This window comes from Dicentrarchus labrax, unplaced genomic scaffold (genome assembly GCF_905237075.1).
Source record: "Dicentrarchus labrax unplaced genomic scaffold, dlabrax2021, whole genome shotgun sequence".
Taxonomy (NCBI): domain Eukaryota; kingdom Metazoa; phylum Chordata; class Actinopteri; family Moronidae; genus Dicentrarchus; species Dicentrarchus labrax.
Genome location: NW_026136708.1, coordinates 13,517,847 through 13,538,512, shown reverse-complemented (window position 1 = coordinate 13,538,512; position 20,666 = coordinate 13,517,847). Strand labels below are relative to the sequence as shown.

General features: G+C 39.1%; 2 protein-coding genes across 4 annotated transcripts; both read left to right on the top strand.

The window, feature by feature from the left end:
• Positions 1-2,670: 2,670 nt before the first annotated feature.
• Positions 2,671-7,928, top strand: abracl (ABRA C-terminal like). 2 transcript variants are annotated; one of them, XM_051408348.1, is made up of 3 exons: positions 2,671-2,773; positions 3,910-3,975; positions 5,001-7,928. In XM_051408348.1, the coding sequence occupies exons 2-3, from the start codon at positions 3,915-3,917 to the stop codon at positions 5,183-5,185; spliced, it is 246 nt and encodes an 81-aa protein (XP_051264308.1). In that variant the 5' UTR covers positions 2,671-2,773; positions 3,910-3,914; the 3' UTR covers positions 5,186-7,928. The 2 variants fall into 2 exon arrangements, with proteins under 2 accessions (XP_051264308.1, XP_051264307.1); XM_051408347.1 differs by having other exon boundaries at positions 2,699-2,823.
• Positions 7,929-9,484: 1,556 nt separating this feature from the next.
• Positions 9,485-19,454, top strand: heca (hdc homolog, cell cycle regulator). 2 transcript variants are annotated; one of them, XM_051408343.1, is made up of 5 exons: positions 9,490-10,139; positions 12,818-13,850; positions 16,416-16,582; positions 18,233-18,387; positions 18,925-19,454. In XM_051408343.1, exons 1-5 carry the CDS (start codon positions 10,001-10,003, stop codon positions 19,087-19,089), a joined length of 1,659 nt encoding a protein of 552 aa, XP_051264303.1. In that variant the 5' UTR covers positions 9,490-10,000; the 3' UTR covers positions 19,090-19,454. The 2 variants fall into 2 exon arrangements, with proteins under 2 accessions (XP_051264304.1, XP_051264303.1); XM_051408344.1 differs by lacking the exon at positions 16,416-16,582 and having other exon boundaries at positions 9,485-10,139; positions 18,925-19,090.
• The last annotated feature ends 1,212 nt before the right edge of the window (positions 19,455-20,666 follow it).

Below are 20,666 nucleotides of genomic sequence, written 5' to 3'. Positions count from 1 at the left end.
TCATCCCCCCCCTCCCCCAGGGCTCTCTAGTGGGTTAATCTGGCCCATGTGGACATGACTGTAGTGACATTAAATTAAAGCTCAAGGTCACGATCTGAATATCTGTCTGTCTCAATATACAAGAGACTGACAAATACATTTCATATTCCTTATTTAGTTGAGTTTCAGGTTAATTCAGGGGCCAGATAGTATTCTGTTTGCATTGCACAGAAATGGGGAGAGAAATTAAGAGTGCAGGAGCCTTGCAAAATATTTTTGCTCTGGGGCCCCGTAGCAGCGAAATTTATAAAAATAATGCTTTTTAAAAAACAAAATATTGTGATTATGAGCCAGCATTGTATTTCAGAGTAGTTCTTACATCTTCTTTATTCAGGTAAGAGTGTTTTAGATATCAGTGTGTCCAAACATCACACATCCGTCAAAATGTTGAACTACTTACTCTTATTTAGGCAATATATAAAGATAAATGAAGATAAATGTAATTCAACTGCCTCATTAGATTTTAAATACATTAATGAAGTGGCCCGTGAGTAAACACTCTACTAACAGGAAATATTCTGGCGTATATAAATAAATAAATATTATGCTCCTTAAAAAAAAAAAAAACCCACAAAGTTACGCTTTTGTTCTGAAGAGAAACTCGATACACTTCCGGTCTCGTCTTCATGTTTCTTATGTCTAGCTTGACGTGTCGCGACGTCACTGAGCTACGGTCCGAGTCAGCGCGAGCTTGCTTGGCCTGCAGGGACCCGGATGAGTGATTTCAAAATAAAAGCTCAGTGTTACCATTATGAAGACACGGGACAATTCGCTGTAGTGAGAATACAGACAATAAACAAGGGGAGATGACTTACGTTATTTATTACTGGGTCACTGTTGTCTTTAAGTTCTGAATAATATGTTAATAAATAATAATAATAATTCTGTATCATGTCATAGTTTCATATGGGCTTATAAAAACAAGCCCATAATTTCCACAAATTCTTATCTTAAAACTACAGGTATCCATAGATAGATAGATAGATAGATAGATAGATAGATAGATAGATAGATAGATAGATAGATAGATAGATAGATAGATAGATAGATAGACAGATAGATACTTTATTTATCCCGAGAGAAATTCAAGATGTTCCTCACCCCTCTGAGCAATATGTCCAGTTTTCTTTCTTAAAATACTACCTGGCTCAGATTTTCTGTTTGGCCACTTTAATTTAGGAATATGCACCTGAATTAAACTGGATTAAAGCAGGTCTTAAAAACTACATTTTGACACAGGAATGCTCCTTGAGACAGGACCTTAAGATCAGGTCGTCTATAGCAGGACATTTTAAACAAACTGGGGCACAAACCAGTTGACAAAGACTAAACCTGGAGCTCTTTGAACCCCTGCTGTATATTACTTTGCTCAGTTGGTAACACAGCAAAGGAGGACACAGCTTTCTGAATATTGTGCTGATGCATTTAGCACCTTGTTATGTGTAAAGATATGAGCCAATGGGGGTGAGTCTAGAGCAAGGCTGGTGAGAATGTTAAATCATGAATGTCATGGATGGAAACTTTCTGTGTGATGTCTCTGTTTTACTGGAATATTTTCTGGACACTGCCCTGAAGTCTTAACAACAAAACCTCCTGTTTTTTTTTTTACAAGTTGATGGGCTGTTTGCACATTTAAAAGCTGTTTAACCGACTGTGAGTTGGCACAGGTCATTTGTTTGTGGAGGCAGATTCCAAACGCAAGCATGGACATCGCTCCTTCACGCCATATAAGGGGCAGAAACCGTGAAAGTATCGCATTGTGTCACAATGAAGTCAGATGAGCAACTATGGTGCCTTCAGGTGTTATAGGAAATTGGAGCGTTTCTGAAATAAACCATGAAAGTAATTTAAAATAGGCCCAGGGTTTGAATCCGACCTGCGGCCCTTTGCTGCGTGTCATCCCCTCTCTCTACCCCCCTTTCCTGTCTTCCTGTCTGTCTTCAGCTGTCACTATCCATTAAAATAAAATAATAAAATACCAAAAAAATAAGTTTCAGAAGAAATTTAGAGACCTTAGAGTTGGCATTTTAGCAGAAGATCCTTATAGCCTATATATATTATATATAGCTCTCAGGCTCTCTAGTGGGTTAATGTGGCCTTTATCTGTTTGTGTCAAAATACAAGAGACTGACAAATACACATCCGATGTTGTGCTTTTTTATTCCTTATGTAATTTGAGTTTCAGGTTATCACAGGTTAGTGTATATGTACATAGTATTCCATGTAACAACCTTTTACATTGCACAGAAATGGGGAGGGAAATTAAGAGACAGGATCCTTGCAAATTATTTTTTGCTATGGAGCCCTGTAGCAGCGAAATGCATAAAAAATTATTCATTTTACATGTTTAAAAACAAAATACTGTGATTATGAGCCCCCAGTAGCCATCAATTCAGAGTAGTTCTTACATCTTTCTTCGGGCAAGAGTGTTTTAGATATCAGTGAGTTCCACCCAAACATCACACATGTCTCTCAAAATGTTGAACTTTAATTAATTACTCTTATTTAGGCAATATATAAAAAATAATCTACAAGTTGATGGGCCCTTTGCAAATTTAAAACTTCTGTAACCGACTCTGACTTGGCCCAGAAGAAGGTAACTTGTTTGTCGAGGCAGACAAACAAAGACCGCCCCCCCCCAAAACCTTAAAGCCGGATCGTTTGCGACCGACCCATCACAATTTCCGAGCAGACTTTGAACGCAGCACCATTATCCACGGCAGCCGATGCAACAGTAAGTCGTCCATCATCTAATTACAGTCAAGAAGAATAAGAATAAAAAAGGTAAATCTATAAGTGTTACTGTTCCATTTAAACTGGGTTTGCGTTGACTTTTATGAACTCGTTCAGCCACCACACATTACATCCGTGTCCGACCCTCAGCAGCTCTTTTTTCAACGCCAGGAGCTCAACGTTACCGGCGAGCTCCTGTCTGCAGCTCATTGTGCTGCTTTCTTTTTGTAGCTGAAGTTATGTGTACCAAATCTGTCGACATTAATCCCCACCGATAAATGAATACTCTCCACTGAAACACAGAGAATTACAAGAAGGATTTGTGCTTTACGGCTAGCTTGGAAGGCTAACCACCCGTTTCCGCATTGATGACACGGTCCGCCCTGCTCGTGTTGTAGCTCGTTAGGTTGATCTGAATGCTGCAGTCAGTGCTCACACTCTGTGTATTGTTTGTGCTAGTGTATTTGTTTATCTGATGGATGAAATTTGTTTTTGTATTAATTAAATGGCCACAACACTCGCGTTTTTTTTTTTTTTTTTTTTTTTTTTGCAGGTGAGAGAAAATCTCAGTCCCAAACTCCGTTTACTAATCTTGCAAAATTGTAATTGCCTTGGTGATGAGGCAATATAATCACGGAGAAGAATAAAAGTCAAGATCATTTCTGCATTACTACCCTCTTGTTGAAAATTCGGCTTGTAGTTAATCACAAATCAGTACTTTAATTTCAATTAAATCAATGCTTGTTATAATTACTGAACAGTATCATCGTTGGTGCAAGGTGCCCATGATATCGGTCATGAAAGTTAAAAAATGAATTTAAATGAACTATTAGGAAGATTAAGCATATGCCGAATTGAGTGAACATTTATTAAATATATAAATATACATATTTTTAGAAGCCATTTACTTTTTCCTAGAAGCAACAGAACATGAATAAAAATTGACACTATTTTGAAAGGAGTTTGGCTTGGTAGTCTCAGCTTGCAGAAGAGTGGGTTGTATCAAGGATAACCCCACCCATCCCACACAGTGTACTTGATGCTTTAAAAAAAAAAAAAAAAACGTACAAGTATATTTGTATATAAGTATATTTGTGTTAATATGTTTGTCTCTTTTGATTTTGTTTTCCCTTTCAGTAACAATGAATGTCACTCATGAAGTAAGCTTGCTGGTGGAGGAGATTAAGCGACTCGGCAGTAAAAGTGAGTCCAGGCTTTGATTCAGTATATGAGTATGATGTATTTTCACTTAAGCCTGTTCATGCCATCATTTCTAATGAACCAGAAACATGCAATCATGTGATGTTGATCAGTAGTTCTAGCTCACCACTCATAACCATAAATAAACTAGCAGGTCACACTGCCTCGAGATTGTGTCAGTCTACAAAGACCTATTCTCAAGAGTCAGTCTCAATTATTTAATATGTGGACTGTACAGAAATGGAGTCTCTCTATGTGAGGGAATATACCACAGTAGAAATGGTACACGCAAGCCCTCAAAAGTGTGTGTGTGTGTGTGTGTATGTATGTATGTATATATGTGTGTGTTATATGTGTGTGTGTGTGTGTGTGTGTGTGTTATATATATATATACACACACACACACACACACACACACACACACACCACACAAACAAACGCACACACCAACTTCTTAGTGATTCATGCTCGAGCCTTTACACTCTTAATAGCTATTTTCTCTTAAAATAACTCCTATGTGTGCCTGTGTCTTTCAGTTTCTCACACAGTTGGTACATTGCTGAGTCTTTTTTCATGCTTCTATAGTTGGTGCTAATGTTGCGTTCATGGTCCTTTTTTGTGAATTTCAGATATGTATGATATCACTCACTTGGTGAACATAATAATGTGCCAACAAATCGGTGGCATAATGACCACCTAGTGCTGAGACGATAAGTCGATTTTAAATAAAATTATTGGCAAGAGTTTTATACTCATTTGTTTAATTTTAAGGTAAAATGTTCAAACGTCCTGGTTTCAGCCTCTAAAATGTCAGGATGTGCTACTTCTCTCAGTGTTATGTCACTGTGAATTAATCGTTGGGCTCTGGACAGCTGCTCAGACAAAACAAGCAGTTTGAATTGTCAATATTGTTTTATAATTATTAGCATAAACGGTCAGAAAACAGCAGGCATCTATAATTCATATTGAAATTATAAACCATCCTGTTTGGTAAATAACTTTCAATCTGCTCAACTCTCTTATTTCAGATGCTGACGGTCAAACCAGTGTGAAGTTTGGGGTCTTGTTTGATGACGACCGTTGTGCCAACATCTTTGAGGCGTTGGTGGGCACCCTGAGGGCAGCCAAAAGGAAAAAGGTGGTCACCTTCCAGGGCGAGTTGCTTCTACAGGGCGTCCACGATAACGTCGAAATTGTCCTGCTCCAAGAATGAGGCCAGAGTTCGGACCAGATGGGCCTCTAGCGACTGTGGGTCATACTGAGTCCTTCCAAAAAATACTGAGCTTCTGCAGTGTACCGGCTTGTCACTGAGCTTCTGTTTTCAGTTCTCTTCATTCATGTACAAGGCTCGGTATTTGAATTCAAACACACTGACCAAACAGATTAGATCAAACAGTACACTTACCAGACCCGGCATGTCTGCATAGGATTTCATTTGATTTCACCACGTCAAACAGAATCATTAAAAAAAGGCATTTGAGAACACAACACACATTCATAGTTTCAGATAACAAGAGAAAGTTTTGTCTTTCTCAGGCGCTGCTGTTTTATCAACCACGGGTCTGACATGTCATTTTTGATACACTTTTAAGACTATAAACGCACAAATCAGGAATGCAATAATTTGCGTAAAGCATTCATTCGGGGTTTTTTTTTGTTTTGTTTTCTGGAAAAAACGTACAGTATGGGGTTACTATCACAACCAAATGCCTCTCCTGATGGTATCAGTGTCGGGATAAAGGACACAGAACAAGATACTGGCTCGAATTTATCAACTCTGACAAATTTTGTCTTCACATTTTTAATTGGAGCACTCTGACAAAGTTTATAATGGATACTTGTTTAAAGCTGCACTAGGTAAATTCAATGGGAGTTTAAAATGTGTTTGAGTATTTTAATCTAGTGTAGCTTGAAGACAACGGGTAGTGTGTTTCCACCAACAGTGTCACCAAATGGCAGTTCCATTTACTGTTTACATGAGCCATTTATACTACCTCTTGTGGACTTTGTAAAAAGACATTATCAGACCAGTGCTTTTGGAAATCTAAGAACAATTCCTTCATAGAAACTACAAATACAAGTGCATTGAAAGAATGACTTTTGCACCTTTTTGTACTCATTGCAATCTGCTAGAGTAGTTTTTATTCCATCTTTTTATAAGTGGTCTACGAATGAATTTTCTCTGCTAAACAAACTCCCAAACTTGCCTTTTCGTAAGAAAATAGCTGATGAGCAAATGGCGAATGTATTTCTCGTGCAATTTTTATTAGTGTATAATTACAGGGTGATTGGTGCCAAATGCAAAAGATGAATTTGTTATGTTCCTCAGGACCAAATCGATACAACCAAAATATGTTTAATAATTGTCCTGTTGCTTAAATTAGGTGTCTTACTTGTGACACAAGATGTGCATTTATAGTTTTATTAGTTAAATGTTTTTATTTTACCACTCTTTGCTCTGTACTGTAGGTCAGATGATACTTGCAGATCAGGTGTGACCATTTTGCTTCGTTTACCACCATGAAAACTCATTTGTGGGTGTTTTTGTTTTGTCTGTTTCTGAGTTCATTTTTGCTCAGATATCACTGACAAGGACTTCTGGCCTGTATGGAGGCCCAAAGTGGTCGAAATTAAATAATTAAATCAGACTTTAAATAAATAATCATATGAACAAATACGGACAAAATAAGTAGTAAAACAGGAAATTGTGAAATAATTGAATATAGTTTTGGACTCAGATTAATTAAGTCGGCTTCAGGTCATTTTTTAAATTTAATTCCAACTGTTTTTATTTTAAAATGCCATTTTCTAAGTGATCCTTTTGTTTTAAAATGCCATTGTTTATCATAATTTGGCATGGTGGATACAGCTATTGATTTGTTGTTCACCCATTCAGACCAAAGCCAACAGTCAATCACATAACTGGCTCTGCCCTGATTGTTTTGATTTACAAAAACTTTGTGATAAAACGTGGCATTGATTGGTCATAGTGAGAAATTAAATTATATTATATATGAGATAAAACAGACATTTTAAGATAGAAACTGCAGTAATAAAACAAAAAAAACGAAATAATCTGTTATTGTGAAAAGACAGAATCAACATTTCACAATCAGCAGCTGAGTTTTAAACATTTATTGGATGATTTAACATTTACATTTCATATTTTGTCTACTTTGGGTCTCCTTTGTGGGGTTAGTGGCCGCAGCTATTTGGATGCGAGAAGTAAGATTTTGCCTGAATGTAACATCTACTTGGCAGCTCTTGTGCTCATCTGCATAATATCAAGATTTATATATCAACTGTGTGTGAGCCACGCCTCATCTGCAAGTCTTATAGGACCCATTTCACATTCACTGCTGTTGTATCAACCTCGCTAGATCTTTTAGGTTCAGGTGTTGACTGTTTGACTTGAATTATAGGATTTTATTTTTTATTTTTTCCTAAACCGCATAGGAGACCATTCGCTTGTTTCGTGATCTCTAAACAGCGTTGGTGACATATCAGGACAACCGAAAGAGCTTAATCATATTCTAATTATGAATAAAACTGAAATGTAGCCTAGGAAAGATCAGTTATGTGACATGTAATCATCAGAATACAAACAATAGGCTGAGTAGAAGTGAGTAAAAGTTGTGGAAATGATGGGAGAGTGAGGAAGATTGAGGAAGAAACATGCTGCTTGCATCACTGTCATTTTGGATTATCCTGCTGTTGTCGCACTGGAGTGACTTCCTCCTGAACATAAATGCATATATAAGTCAACATTTAGCAAGAGGAGAAGGTTGGCAATACCTCGAGCCATTTCTGTGAACTAGTGGGATGCCTGCATCATGTGTTCGAGTGTGTCATTACTGTCTTTTGTATTGGCAATAACACATTCCTAAAGGAACAGAGGTGTCTGTTACTGTGGGATTCAGTCTGAGAAATAAAATCTTTACACTTGAAGCCTTGAACCTGCTTGTCTGCGTGTTTTATTTGACGTCTCTAAATCTCGAAAAACAAACTTTGTAACACTTGATTGGATATATTATTGATTGGAATGTTGTTTTTGGAATTATTATGGTTATTAGTGTTTATTGTTGTTACCACTGAAAAGGCGAAATATTGGGAAATGCATTGAGCTTGCTTTCTTTATTTGTCTTTTACATTTCGTTAATTGTGATTAACATTTAAATTCTACATACTTCTGAATGGAGTAGAATTTTGTAGTAGTAGTTAGCACTCAGCTGCTTTGGAATCACAGTTTATACAGATTTTGTAAGGGCCATTATTGTGTGTCTTGGTGCAGGGAGATTGTGGTAACATCAGGTTGAAATATTACTTAAGTGTTGCTTGGTGTGTGGGATGAAGGCCAAATTGGAAAGCATCTACTGTTGTTTTGTTCAGCATCTTGAATAATGTTTTAAACAGGTTTGAACAGTACCTGATAAGATAGAAATCTTTAAATGGTGAGATTTATAAGTGGAGTTTGGTACATCAAACTCCTTCAGGAAAAAAAAACCCTTCAGTTATCTCACAGGGATTTTTATGGGATATCACCACCCAGGCTGATGAATGATGTGCTGTAAAGTGATGCTTCCCCACAGGTATGTGACACTTAACTTCTTCTCATCAGCTTCTGCTGAGTCTGCTGCTGCATTCAGGTACTGTAGGAATATTTGATACGGCTGCTTCAGGTTAAATTTAAGTTTTATTATGTACTTTTCCATTTACCTGTAGTTAAACATACAACAAAAAGGAATACGTTTACAGAAGCAGTAAGTCAAACCAGCTGCCTTTTTATTAAACTGATATCTTTTTCCTCCATCTCAGTGTATTATGTAATACTATTACATTATATTAGGTAAAATATTATTCTGCATAGAGCTTTAAGTATATTTAACGCACATATGAAACTTCATTTTTGACCATGAGTTTTACCTGTAATAGATTATTTCTACACTGTGGTATTGCTTCTGGTTTTCTTGATAATAAGTCTATAACATTTTGGATTGGAAAGCTTCTTCCTTCAAATAAAATTATTAAATTCTTGAGTTTTAAAGGTCCAATGTGACAGATTTAGAGGAAACTAGTGGTGAAGTTGCAGATTGTAACCCCTCGCCCAGACGCTGAGTGTAAGCGTTTCCTTTTTCCAAGCTATTTTCCTCCTCAATTACCAAAATCAATCCATGGATGTGAATGGCTTGTTGAACTAATTTATTTTTGTATATTAACTGTAATATTATTACTGAACTGTATTACTAAATAGTTACACTACTAGTTACTGGGGAAAGTAATACTATTAATGTAACCTTATTAAGATAAGATAAGATAAGATGTTCCTTTATTAATCCACTGTGGGAGAAATTCAAGTTCGGCACAGCAGCACAGGGGAATGTAGTGCAAATAGTAGAGAAGAATAAAAATACAATAAAAGAATATACAGATATAGATAAAATAAAAAATATAAAAACTATTGTTAAGTTGGAGTTGTGCTCAGCAAGTTAAACTTAAACAGCCTTAATAAGCGGAGGTGGGAGGTGCTTGGTTGCTTAATAGTAACGCCTTACCCGCCCAACACTGCACACTGGACCCTTTAACCACTAAACCATCTCCAAAAAGCGTGTGAAAGTAGTAAAACAACAAAAGCCCGTTTTTCCCCCGCTGGACCTTGAACGCACCGCACGTCGTTGACGGCCAGTGCGCGGCGGCGGTGGAGGGAGGGGGGCGGGGTCCTGTGACGTCAGGGGGTGGAAGAAAACAGCGGAGCAGGAATCAAAACAAGAGACGGACACGCCTTCGCTCTTAAAGGTTATAGCAGCTTATTCCTCATAACTGCTGCTGTCAGAGCCGCACTAAAGCTCTGCCTCAACGTCCACGAGGACACCGCAACCGACAGCGCAAAGAGAGAGAAAGAAGAAAAAAAAAAAAAAAACACACTGCAGGAAAACACTGCAGAAATGGAGTCCACAGAAATGTCAGACAGCGTTGACAGCAGCCGCTGATAGAGGTCGAAAAATAACACTGACAATACGAATCCTGTAAAATGCCCAACCAGAAGAACAACAAGGGAAAGAAAAGCAAACGCACCAACAGTAGCGGAGATGAGCAGGAAAATGGAGCCTGTGCGGCCGCAACAGGAGGCGCGGCCGCGGCGGCTGCGCCCAGAAACGAGCGCTCAAGTGGTAAGAGAGGAAACGGACACAGATGTAGAAGTTTGGTGATGCTGCCTTCCTGCAAGGGGAAGCTCTTGTCTTGTCTGTGCGACTGTGACATGCATGCACTGCGACGTTGCAAATGGCACTATCCTCCCCCCTCTCTCTCTCTTCCTCCTCCTCCCTCCTTCCTTTCACTTCTCTCCACTCTGGAGACAACGCCATACCAAACTTAGGTTTAAGAATGTATCAGTTTAATGGCTGCTTGGTTATTATCGGTAAATATAGGCTATGATGGTCGATCACGACTTGAGGCCTTGTATGATTAGAGTGGTGTTTTTTTTATTTGGTCGTCGGTGTGTATGTGAACCAGCATGTGTTTGTACTCAGCTCCACTCATATCTCGTTTCGTGTAATTGCATTGCTTGTTTTTAAAGGACACTGTGGTTTGTTTGGGTACAAGGAGATTGTGGGAACAGCGGGCAAAAAGTTGAAATATATTTGAAACAGGTGTTACTTGGTGAGTCGGAGGTAAGCCGAACTGGAGAATTGTTGTTTTATTTTCCTAACAAGTCTTGAGTCTTGTTTTGGCACTTGTGAATAATGCCTGATAAGCAAAACATCTTTAAATTCTTGTATTTATGAATGGATGTTGGTGGCTCGATGCTCTCCTAGGAAAAAGGGATTCTCACTTATGAATACAGTACTCTTTATTGTGAAATGTAGTCACAGGGAGTCTGAATGACACAATGCAACACTTATTTCAGTGTTATTACATTCACGTTACTGATCGATGGCTGTTACATTTGGTGTGTGGGCTACTATATGCAGGCCTCAGCTGTTCTTTTCCTGAAGCGCACCTTGTCCACACAGTTTTTTTGGTTGTGGCCTTCCTCAAGGGTAATACTGACACCTCGCCGCTTGTCTGCGCACTCAAGTTCAACTTCATCCCATACAGACTTACAATATAGAAGAAAGTTGCCATGGTGGGTTTCTTGCCCTTGTAAATGTGGGACAGATGTGATTTAAAACGGACTGGCTTCTGGGATCAGCTTCTCAGATCATATGTAGGTTTATTAGGATGTGAGTGGTGCAGTATATTCTGATAAATGATCTACAGATGTCAATATAGTCATTTTATTACATGGTTATAACATTTGTTAATGTAATGTAATGTTGTACCTACATTGTTTTTAGAAAGATAAAGATGCACTAATCGTATTTATTATTCAAAACAGTAAAGTATGTTTATTTATTCATTTATTTGACCAAATATTAATCAATAAAATAATCAGCAGCAGTTGCAGCCCTATATAAAATAAATGTATGTTTCCTTTTCACAACAGTAAAATACGTAAAGTGTATAAAATATCTTTATGGAGCTATTGTTTATTCCTGGACTATAAACCCAGTGTAGCACTTAGCCACTAGCACAGGGCTACAAATGCATTGAGAAAGTATATTTATCTTCAGTGTGTGGTGACTTTAGAGTGAGAGAGAGAAAAAGCACTGACACTGTACCGGAAAAGGAAGGAGGAAACTATCCCTCGACACACACACCCACAGTGTATTATCATGAGCTACTTCTTGTAGAGACTGTGTGCCCACATTTGCTTGATTCACATCCAGACTTGACAATTGGCAGGGCTTGAATAGAGCTGCTCACAGGCTTGGATGGCCTAGTTGAATTTCATAGATCGATGGCGAGGAGGCAGCGAGGACACTGAAATCTCTCTTTTAACATTTTCACCTCATGTTGTGTTGTTGACAGTAACTTACAGTGGAGGGACGGCTTTAATGGCACCGTTGTCCTATAAAATCACTGGTGTTCAGAGATATAGTGTTTGTGACTTTGTGAGTGAAGCTGACAGCAATTTTGATTATTATTTTATTTTAGGCTGCAGCTATTATTGATTCATTTGAAGATTAATATTTAAATGAATCGATTGAGTGTGGAAAATGTCCATCACAATTTTGCAGAGCCAAACATATTAACTGTAAGTCTAGTAGAAGAAAAGCTCACATTCCTCACATACCAGAAGCAGGAACCAGCAATTTTATGGCCGTTTTTTGGTTGAAAAGTAACCTGAACAGTTAATTGATTGTCGGCACTAATAATTATTTTGATTGTCGATTAATCAGCAGACTATTCTCAATCATTTAATACATTTGTTTCTACAAAATGTCAAAAAGGGGGGGGAATCCATGCATGTAAATGAATGACCAATGAAAAGTAACAGAAAGAAAAGATATTCAGTTTACAATCATTTAAGACAGAAAAAAAACAGCACATTTTTGCCTGGAAGAAGACTTAAAAGATTATTCCATTATTAAAGTAATCACTGATTAATTCTCTGTGATCATTCATCTCCAAATCAAATTACATATCAAATAAAAGTGCCAAATATTAACTGATTCCACCTTTTTTGGATTATTTCCCAGACTAAACAGAAAATATCAAACATTTTATGGTTCTAGCGCATTTTTCGAACTTTCTGTATTTCTTTGCCTTATTTGATATTAAAGGAGATATTGAGGGGCATTTTTTATCTTTTTCTGATGTTTAATAGGCAGATTTATCGATAATGAAAGCAATCATTAATTGCTGCCCTAAAGTGAATATGTGTAAATATTACATGTAAGTGATGTGAATAAATAACAGTGTAATCATCCTCTTTTCTTCCCCCTTACTGACTTTACTCCCTCAGAGGGCCAGTGTGCCACCCCTCTCGGCTGCAGCTTGGGCCGCCCCATCGATCTGGAGAAGGACGACTACCAGCGGGTGCTCTGCAACAACGAGCTCTGCCCTTACGGCAACTGGATGCATCTGCAGTGTTTCTACGAGTGGGAGAGCTCCATCCTCGTCCAGTTCAACTGCATCGGCCGCGCGCGGTCCTGGAACGAGAAGCAGTGCCGGCAGAACATGTGGACCAAGAAGGGCTATGACCTGGCCTTCAGGTTCTGCTCCTGCCGCTGCGGCCAGGGCCACCTAAAGAAAGACACTGACTGGTATCAGGTGAAACGTATGCAGGATGAGCGCAAGAAGAAGCCATCTGAGAGGAGCACGGGCAGGAATGGGGCTAGTGGCGGGGTGCCAGGGTCCGGGGACGGGCTTTTTGAGGAGCCCAAGAAAAGCAAACTACCTGGAGGAGCAGTAGGAGGAGGTAAACTATCCCACAGAGCCTCTAGTCAGGAGTTACCTCGGAGACAATCATTGGACCGTCAGAACTCTTCAGAGAGGGGAGCAGCAGCAGGAGGACCCTTTTCTCTGGGGCCTCCTCAGAAGTCTCCATGTGACTCTCCAGGACAATCTCCTCCAGCTGGTTTCCCTTGCTCCCCCACTGCTCTTCTCGGATCAGGAGGCGGAGGAGCAGGATTAAGAGGAACCCGTCCGCTGGGAGAGTTCCTCAAATCAGCCGTCCACATGGACCCGCAGAGGAAACACCTCCTGGTCGGGGGAGCTCTCAGTCGGAGCAGTGGCTGCTCGATGGGAGCCTCCGGCGGTGGAGCTCACCTCGACCCCGGGTCTGTTCTTCCCCTGCCACTGTCCTTCGCCCTCCCGCTCCACCACCGGCTCACCTCTGGCAGCGTGGGTGACGGGACCCACTCTCACCCAGTGCAGTTCCTGAGGAGGCTGGACCTCTCGGAGCTCCTCACCCACGTCCCTCGACATAAACTCAACACCTACCACGTCCGCATGGAGGACGATGCACAGGCAGGCCAGGGAGAAGAGCTGCGAAGGTACAAAACATTTCAAGTCAAAAAGTTTCCCCCCTGCCTCAAAATGTGTTACCTGAACTGAAGTTGACTAATTAGTTCCAAAATGCCACTAGCTAAGTAAAGTAAACTGAATTTAAGAAAACGAGTTTGACAAACTTAAGATATTAAGTTGAATCAACATTTTCTCGGTAGAAAAGAACTTGAAAGACAGAAGCTGTGGCTGCTGCTGGTTGCACCAAAGTTAGTATAAAGGCAATATGTAAGTATTCAGTAGGGACTGAATTCAGTACTAACCTTCATCATGGTTCAGTGTTTTCATTATTTATGAAAAGAGACAACCATGACTGAACATGTTTTGAGGACACACAGCAGGTTTCCATTAAGTCTGTTTTTCTCAAACTATAAAACAGTGCTGTGTCTGGTGAGTTTTAAAACTGTGATGCATGCTGGGAAGTCTGCTAATATCATCATCATGTTTCTTTAGAAACTTAAATTGATAAGTTAAGTGAAGTCTCAGCAGTCATTCATTCATTTGGTCAATATAATGTTCGAAAGTGATCAAAAAAATGCAGATAAATAGAGCCGACAGTAGAAAGCTAACATTGCTTTCGTTGACTTAACAAGCGCATCAGCTGTTGTCAAGCTCATGGCGTCGAACTGCTGCACCTGGGTAGAGCCACGAGCCAAATATGTCATCACTGGTGGGGACGTAAATCATCCATCTTTCCTCACTACATTTTAGCCTTTCTTACGCTCAGTTGTGCATAAACTAGAGGTTCTGAACTTCTATTTAAAATAAAAAAATTTGCAATTATCGGTTTTGGCCATCAGGTAATTATCAGTTATCGTATTGGGTGAAAAACCATATTGTGCATCCATATAAGAAATTGTTTTTTACATTGCTTTTGTTAAGCGGTTTTACTGCAGTTTATAGTTTGTGTGTTCATATAAAACCAGATGCTTCTGCTTCTCAGCCAAGAATTATAAAGTCAAGTTAATTGTCAAATTTGAATTTATTAGAAGGCATATGGCTAACTTGAAGGTTTAAGAGTTGTAGCAGACCTAAAGTTTTCCGGGAGTTTGATCCAGATATTTGGTGCATAAAAACTGAATGCTGCTTCGCCGTGTTGAGTTTTGACTCTGTGGACAGAAAGCAAACCTATCCCAGATCTGAGAGGTCTGGTTTGTGACGGAGCGACAGATCACAAATGTACTTTGAGCCTAAGCTGTTCAGTGCTTTATTAATCAGCAGTGATAATCAAGTATTTGACAAACAGGAAGTCAGTGTAATAATCTATGAACTGGACTGGTGCACTATCCTGTAAAGACACCATTACAATAGCTTCTATAATTATTATTGATTGAAACTCAAAATTAAAGAACTTGTATTCTGCTGTGTGCTTACAACACTACTTAAAGGTCCAGTGTGTAACATTTAGGAGGATGTTAACTGTTTTAATCTACAGACATCACAAGTCACCTTCCATGTTGAACCACCATGTTTCTACAGTAGCCCAAAATGAACAAACCAAACACTTCATGTAGATAGGGCCTTTTGTGTCTATTAACAACTCTACAATCGCTATAAAGAATAGCCGTGTGTGTTTAATTGCTAATTTAAGCTTTATTGCTCCTAATTGCAGGAACCAGATCACAATGAAAATGTACAGTATTTAACAACAATCTCCCGCATTTGTTGTAGAATTGTTGTCAAAAGACGGTATTTGGTTCCTCTGTTATTTGGACCATCCTTTTCATTTATGTGAAGTTCATATCAGATTTCAGCAACCGTAACATGATGAATACCCGACTGTGCAGCTTCCCTCTGTTCTACGTAGCTTTTTCAGCATCTTTCAGCTCATTGTTTAGCTGTTTGGCCATAACTTCACTGTCTTGACTCACTCTCACCGCTCTCATAGCATTATTTTTGGCCGCAGCAGGCAGCTGTTTTGAGTGAAAAAGCTCTAAAAACCCAGCATACACTACCTGCTCGGCTCCAAACAGCAGACAGACACAGTTGGCGACCAGCTGGTGGTGAACATAGGGGAGCATTTAGCAGCTAAAGACCCAGATGTTTTTCTCAAGATTTGGTAGAGACCAAAAACAGAGCTAAATGAAAAGTACATTTTGGACATTTTCCTGGTGGACACCACCCCAAATGAATGCTAATGTTTCTCCATATCTGCTGTGTGTGTAAATAGGCAACAACAGCATTCATTATAAACCATCGTAAGAGACTTAAACACCTAACCGCCTTATTAAAGGTGGGGTCTCCCTAATGCAGAAATAATTCAAAGCCACCTTGAAATGATTTGTCTCATGGGACTACAAAAACTATAAATATAAAGACTCATTTTCATGCTTAAACACAGACTGTGAATTGACATTCATGGGTGTTAGTGAGCTGTGGCCCATCATATTAGAGGTAAACAAGTTATTAGTCTCACCTTGAATGTCACTGGTGTCGGCCTGAAAAGTTGGAAAATTGATTAGTACAACTTTTTTACAACTTTTTTTGTAGAGGACTTCATTATGGTGTTTCAGATATCTCGTCCGTGCTCTGAGTCTGTCCATGTTGTCCTGTAGGTTTATCCTGTCAGCCCTCAGTGCGAGCCAGAGAAACGTGGTCAACTGCGCGCTGTGCCACAGAGCGCTGCCTGTGTTTGAACAGTTTCCTTTGGTGGACGGGACTCTGTTTCTCAGCCCTTCACGCCACGACGAGATTGAGTATGACGTCCCCTGCCACCTTCAAGGTCAGACCTGGTTTCAAGATCATGGCATGAGTTAACATAGCTTAAGATAACGCACACATTTTGTACATTTGATTCACAAATATGTGAATAGCCGTGCTACCAGTGTGGCTCTATGGAGGTCTGTTGGTGGGTCAGTCCACCACTTTGGTCAAGACTTATAATAAAATATCTCAAGAACTATGGGATGCATTTCTATGAAATTTGGAAGAAAGACATTGATTGTTCCCCGAGGATGAATCCTAATGATCCCACGAGGTTGACATTTTTACTTTTTATTTTCTTTTTTTTTTTACTACTATTTGGATGCATAGCCATAAAATTTGGTTCAGGCAATCATGTTCTTCAAATAACTTCAATGATCCCTTAACGTTTCATCCAGCATCATCATCAGGTCAATATTTTTATTTGTCCAATGCTCTGGTATATAACTAAATATCTCCATAAACCTCAGCTGTACTTTAATGCTAGTCAGCAAATGTAAGCATGAAAATAAGACGAGGAACATAAATACCTGCAAAACCAAAGCATGTTCATTGTGAGCATGCTGATGTGCAGCCTCACAGACACCCAAAATTACCATCTGCGAGTTAGAGAAAATAAGATAATGCTATTTACTGTGTTTAGTTTGTACTGTGGGTACAGTGTTTAATCTAATAAACCTACAGAAACACATTAAGCAAGTAGCTATCAAGCTGTGGATCTACAGGACATCAGCTGCCAGCATTGCTTTCTAATCAGGAAAAAAAATACATATTTAGTGGTTACATGAATTGCAATCATTAGCATGTCATTTTGCTCAATTAAATTATGACTTTCTATCTAAAATGTTCAAACCGTGTTAGCTTTCCTTTCTGTATAGACAGATTACGACTGGTTAATCCATCAATAAGATCATACTGTGTATATAGATAAAAGGTTTTCTGCTCGCTTCTGCGCAGTCTAACATGAATGTGAATTAGCACGGCGGCTGCATGAAGCTTCTTTGATGTGCTGACCCACAAGCTTTGATATGTATGGACCTTGATATACAGATTATTTATTCCTTTTTTCATGCTTTTGCATCAGGCAGAATATAAATGTTGGCGAAAGAAATGGTTGAATCGTGCTGTACTGTTAAAAAGCGAGGTTTGATTAAAATTGGTGTTGTCAGTGTTGCTTTGTTTATTCAGCGGCTTTTTCTCCCTTAAGAGGGTAACCTTTGGAGCTTGATTTTGTCTTAAGAAAATAGAAAAGCATGTGTGTGTTTTTAGTGAGCAAGTTCACAGAAAACACACCAAAATACCATAATCACGACTCCCTTGTGAACCAGCTTTGGCTCTGAATGCATTCATGTTTACAGTTATTTAGATAGTAGTAAGCTGTATTTTCTCCACAACTTCAGTTTGATGAGGTTTAAAGCTCTACTTGGCTCATGTAAATAAAAAAACACTAAATAAAATGACTTGCAGACAAGCCTGGCTTTTTTTCACATTCACACAGAGTCTGCACAGAGCTGGGAAAGTTTCTATGTGGTCTTTTAGGAAATGAAACCACATCAGTTAAAGGCATCATGGTAATTAGTTCTAGTCAACCTCTATATGCAGAGAAGCTTGGAGACAAACTCACTGACTTGTTACGTGGTATCTAACTATTCTACTTTATTTCTAACAGGCAGGTTAATGCACCTCTACGCCATCTGCGTGGACTGTTTAGAAGGCGTCCACAAGATTGTCTGCATCAAATGCAAGTCACGCTGGGACGGGAGCTGGCACCAACTGGGCACCATGTACACCTACGATATACTTGCCGCTTCACCCTGTTGCCAGGTAAAAATAATACTTTTAGGGGGCCAAGCGATACACTAAACTCAGAAGACAATGCTTAGCTAATGTAGTTATGATTTTGTTTTGTTTGTAAGAGCCTACACGGAGAAATACGTGTTTCAAAGTGAATAGTATTAAGTCATCATAGAATGGCAATCTGATTTATTCTGTTATCAGCATAACATTTTATAATTTTTAGGTTTAATGTTCTTTTAAATCCCAGTTTACATTGTCATTAAACAGCATTTTGAGCAAGTCAACATGCTATATGTAAATTAGCAAGCTTTGAAACAGTTACAGCAGGCTGTTATTGTGTGTAAATATTTATGAATTATAATCCTGATGCCCAAATCTCCATTAAGTAAAGACTTATAACAAGGCTTAGTTTGAATTTAAGAACGGCTTTTGTTGCATGTGATATCACAGGAGTTCTGAGCTTTTAACACCTGCAGTTAAAAGCTCAGAAAAAGCAAGTGGACCTTTGAGTTGAGATCTTTTTGTCACACATTTCACTTCCCCCTCTCCTCCCTGTGTCCTCAGGCCCGTCTCAACTGTAAACACTGCGGGAAGCCGGTGGTGGACGTCCGAGTGGGGATGCAGTATTTCTCCGAGTACAGTAACGTCCAGCAGTGCCCTCACTGTGGCAACCTGGACTATCACTTTGTTAAACCTTTCTCCTCCTACAAAGTACTCGAGGCTTATTGACAAATGCTGTTCGTGCATGCTAGTTAAGCTGCTTTTGTTCCAATTTTTTTTTCTAACACAACCTAGGAAAGATTATATTTTTTTGGGCCTTAAGGTGGTTTTATGTTTTTAAGTTCTGTCTCTTTTTGATTTCTTTTTTAAGTATAGGAAGAGTATGACTCTAGTTTAAAAAACAAACAAAAAAAAGTTCCAAGACAGTATCTTATCTCTGCTATTTAGAGAAAAGTGTTGATAAAGTGTGGAAGTGACGCTTCAGTCATGCAAACACATTTATCTGTGACAAGTGAATGTATCTGTACGCCAAATTTGCTTTTATTTTTTACCAAAAACATAAAGATGAATCTCAAATAAAGCAGAGAAAGATAGACATTGGTCTGATATCTTCATTGCATCTAAAACACTTTCTCCAAGGTATTATTGCAAGAGTGACTGCCTCTTCCATGCACTTTATTGCATATGACATATTATTGTGACAATCACCACCAGGCCGCAGACTGATCGGCAACTTCTTTTACCTGATCATCACCCTCTGGTCTATAAAGCTCACATGTAGGCGGACAAAAATCAAGTTCATTGTACCAAATGTCTACGCACAAACATCTGGTCCACACAGGTTACATTTATAGACGGGACACATAAGTAATGCAGATGCTCCCATAGCTGCATGATACTGTATAATCCACCAAGCCGATATCAGTGGCCGATGTTCATGTGTTGTGTCGCATAAATTTTGCACTGGGTAAATATTTTATTGGTTATTTTCCAACTCGGATATTGGAGAAATAATCTTGTACATTTTACAGCACTGGCACAAAGTGCACGCAATAGTTGCAACAAGGCAGAGATGCTTATATTTTGTAAATGTCTTTGTTTCCCAGCACTAAAGTGTGAATAAATAACAACAAAAAACATCAGCTATCGGCCAAATTGTTATTTTAAACATTGGTATTTCATTATCGGTGCATCCATGGAATCATAAGCTTGTCAGAGTCACCAGATCTCATCCCAATTTATGCGAGATGTTGGACCGACGGGGCTCTCCACAACCGTCATCATCAACAATACGAGGGAATATATTCTGAAAAAATGGCGTTGACACTTCCACTAGAGCTCTGCAACATTTGGAAACTATAACAAGGAGCACTGAAGTTGTTGTGGAGGCTCACTAAGACACTCTGTTGGTTTTAACTTTACTTTAAGGCTTTGATAAGGTAATGGTCAGGGGTCAGAGTTGAGTAACGGTTACGGTTAGGACGAGTAACGAATGTAAGTCAGTACAAAGTCCTCACACTTGCAGTAGTACAAGGTGTTTTGGTACTTTTCTGACTTTACAAACAGTGGAAAGATAACAGGAAATGAGCGAGAGATGCAACAAAGGGTCCCCCGCAGGGCACAAACCAGGACGGCTGCGGTTCATGATAACTGTTGGCACAGTGAAGTAAAAGCCTTTGGCAATTTAGATGATGATTGGCTGGGATTTTTTTCTACTACAGATATATTAGAACTGAATGCAGTGTTCAAACTCAGGGGCCCCATTCATTCATTCATTAAAAAAAAAAAAAGTCTTCGCTCACATG

Excerpts from the sequence above, each read along its gene's own strand:
- abracl (XM_051408348.1), top strand. The coding sequence starts at position 3,915 with ATGAATGTCACTCATGAAGTAAGCTTGCTGGTGGAGGAGATTAAGCGA. Across the intron at positions 3,976-5,000 it reads TAAGCGACTCGGCAGTAAAA|ATGCTGACGGTCAAACCAGT; the intron begins GTGAGTCCAGGC and ends CTCTTATTTCAG.
- heca (XM_051408343.1), top strand. The coding sequence starts at position 10,001 with ATGCCCAACCAGAAGAACAACAAGGGAAAGAAAAGCAAACGCACCAAC. Across the intron at positions 13,851-16,415 it reads CAGGGAGAAGAGCTGCGAAG|GTTTATCCTGTCAGCCCTCA; the intron begins GTACAAAACATT and ends GTTGTCCTGTAG. Across the intron at positions 16,583-18,232 it reads CGTCCCCTGCCACCTTCAAG|GCAGGTTAATGCACCTCTAC; the intron begins GTCAGACCTGGT and ends TATTTCTAACAG.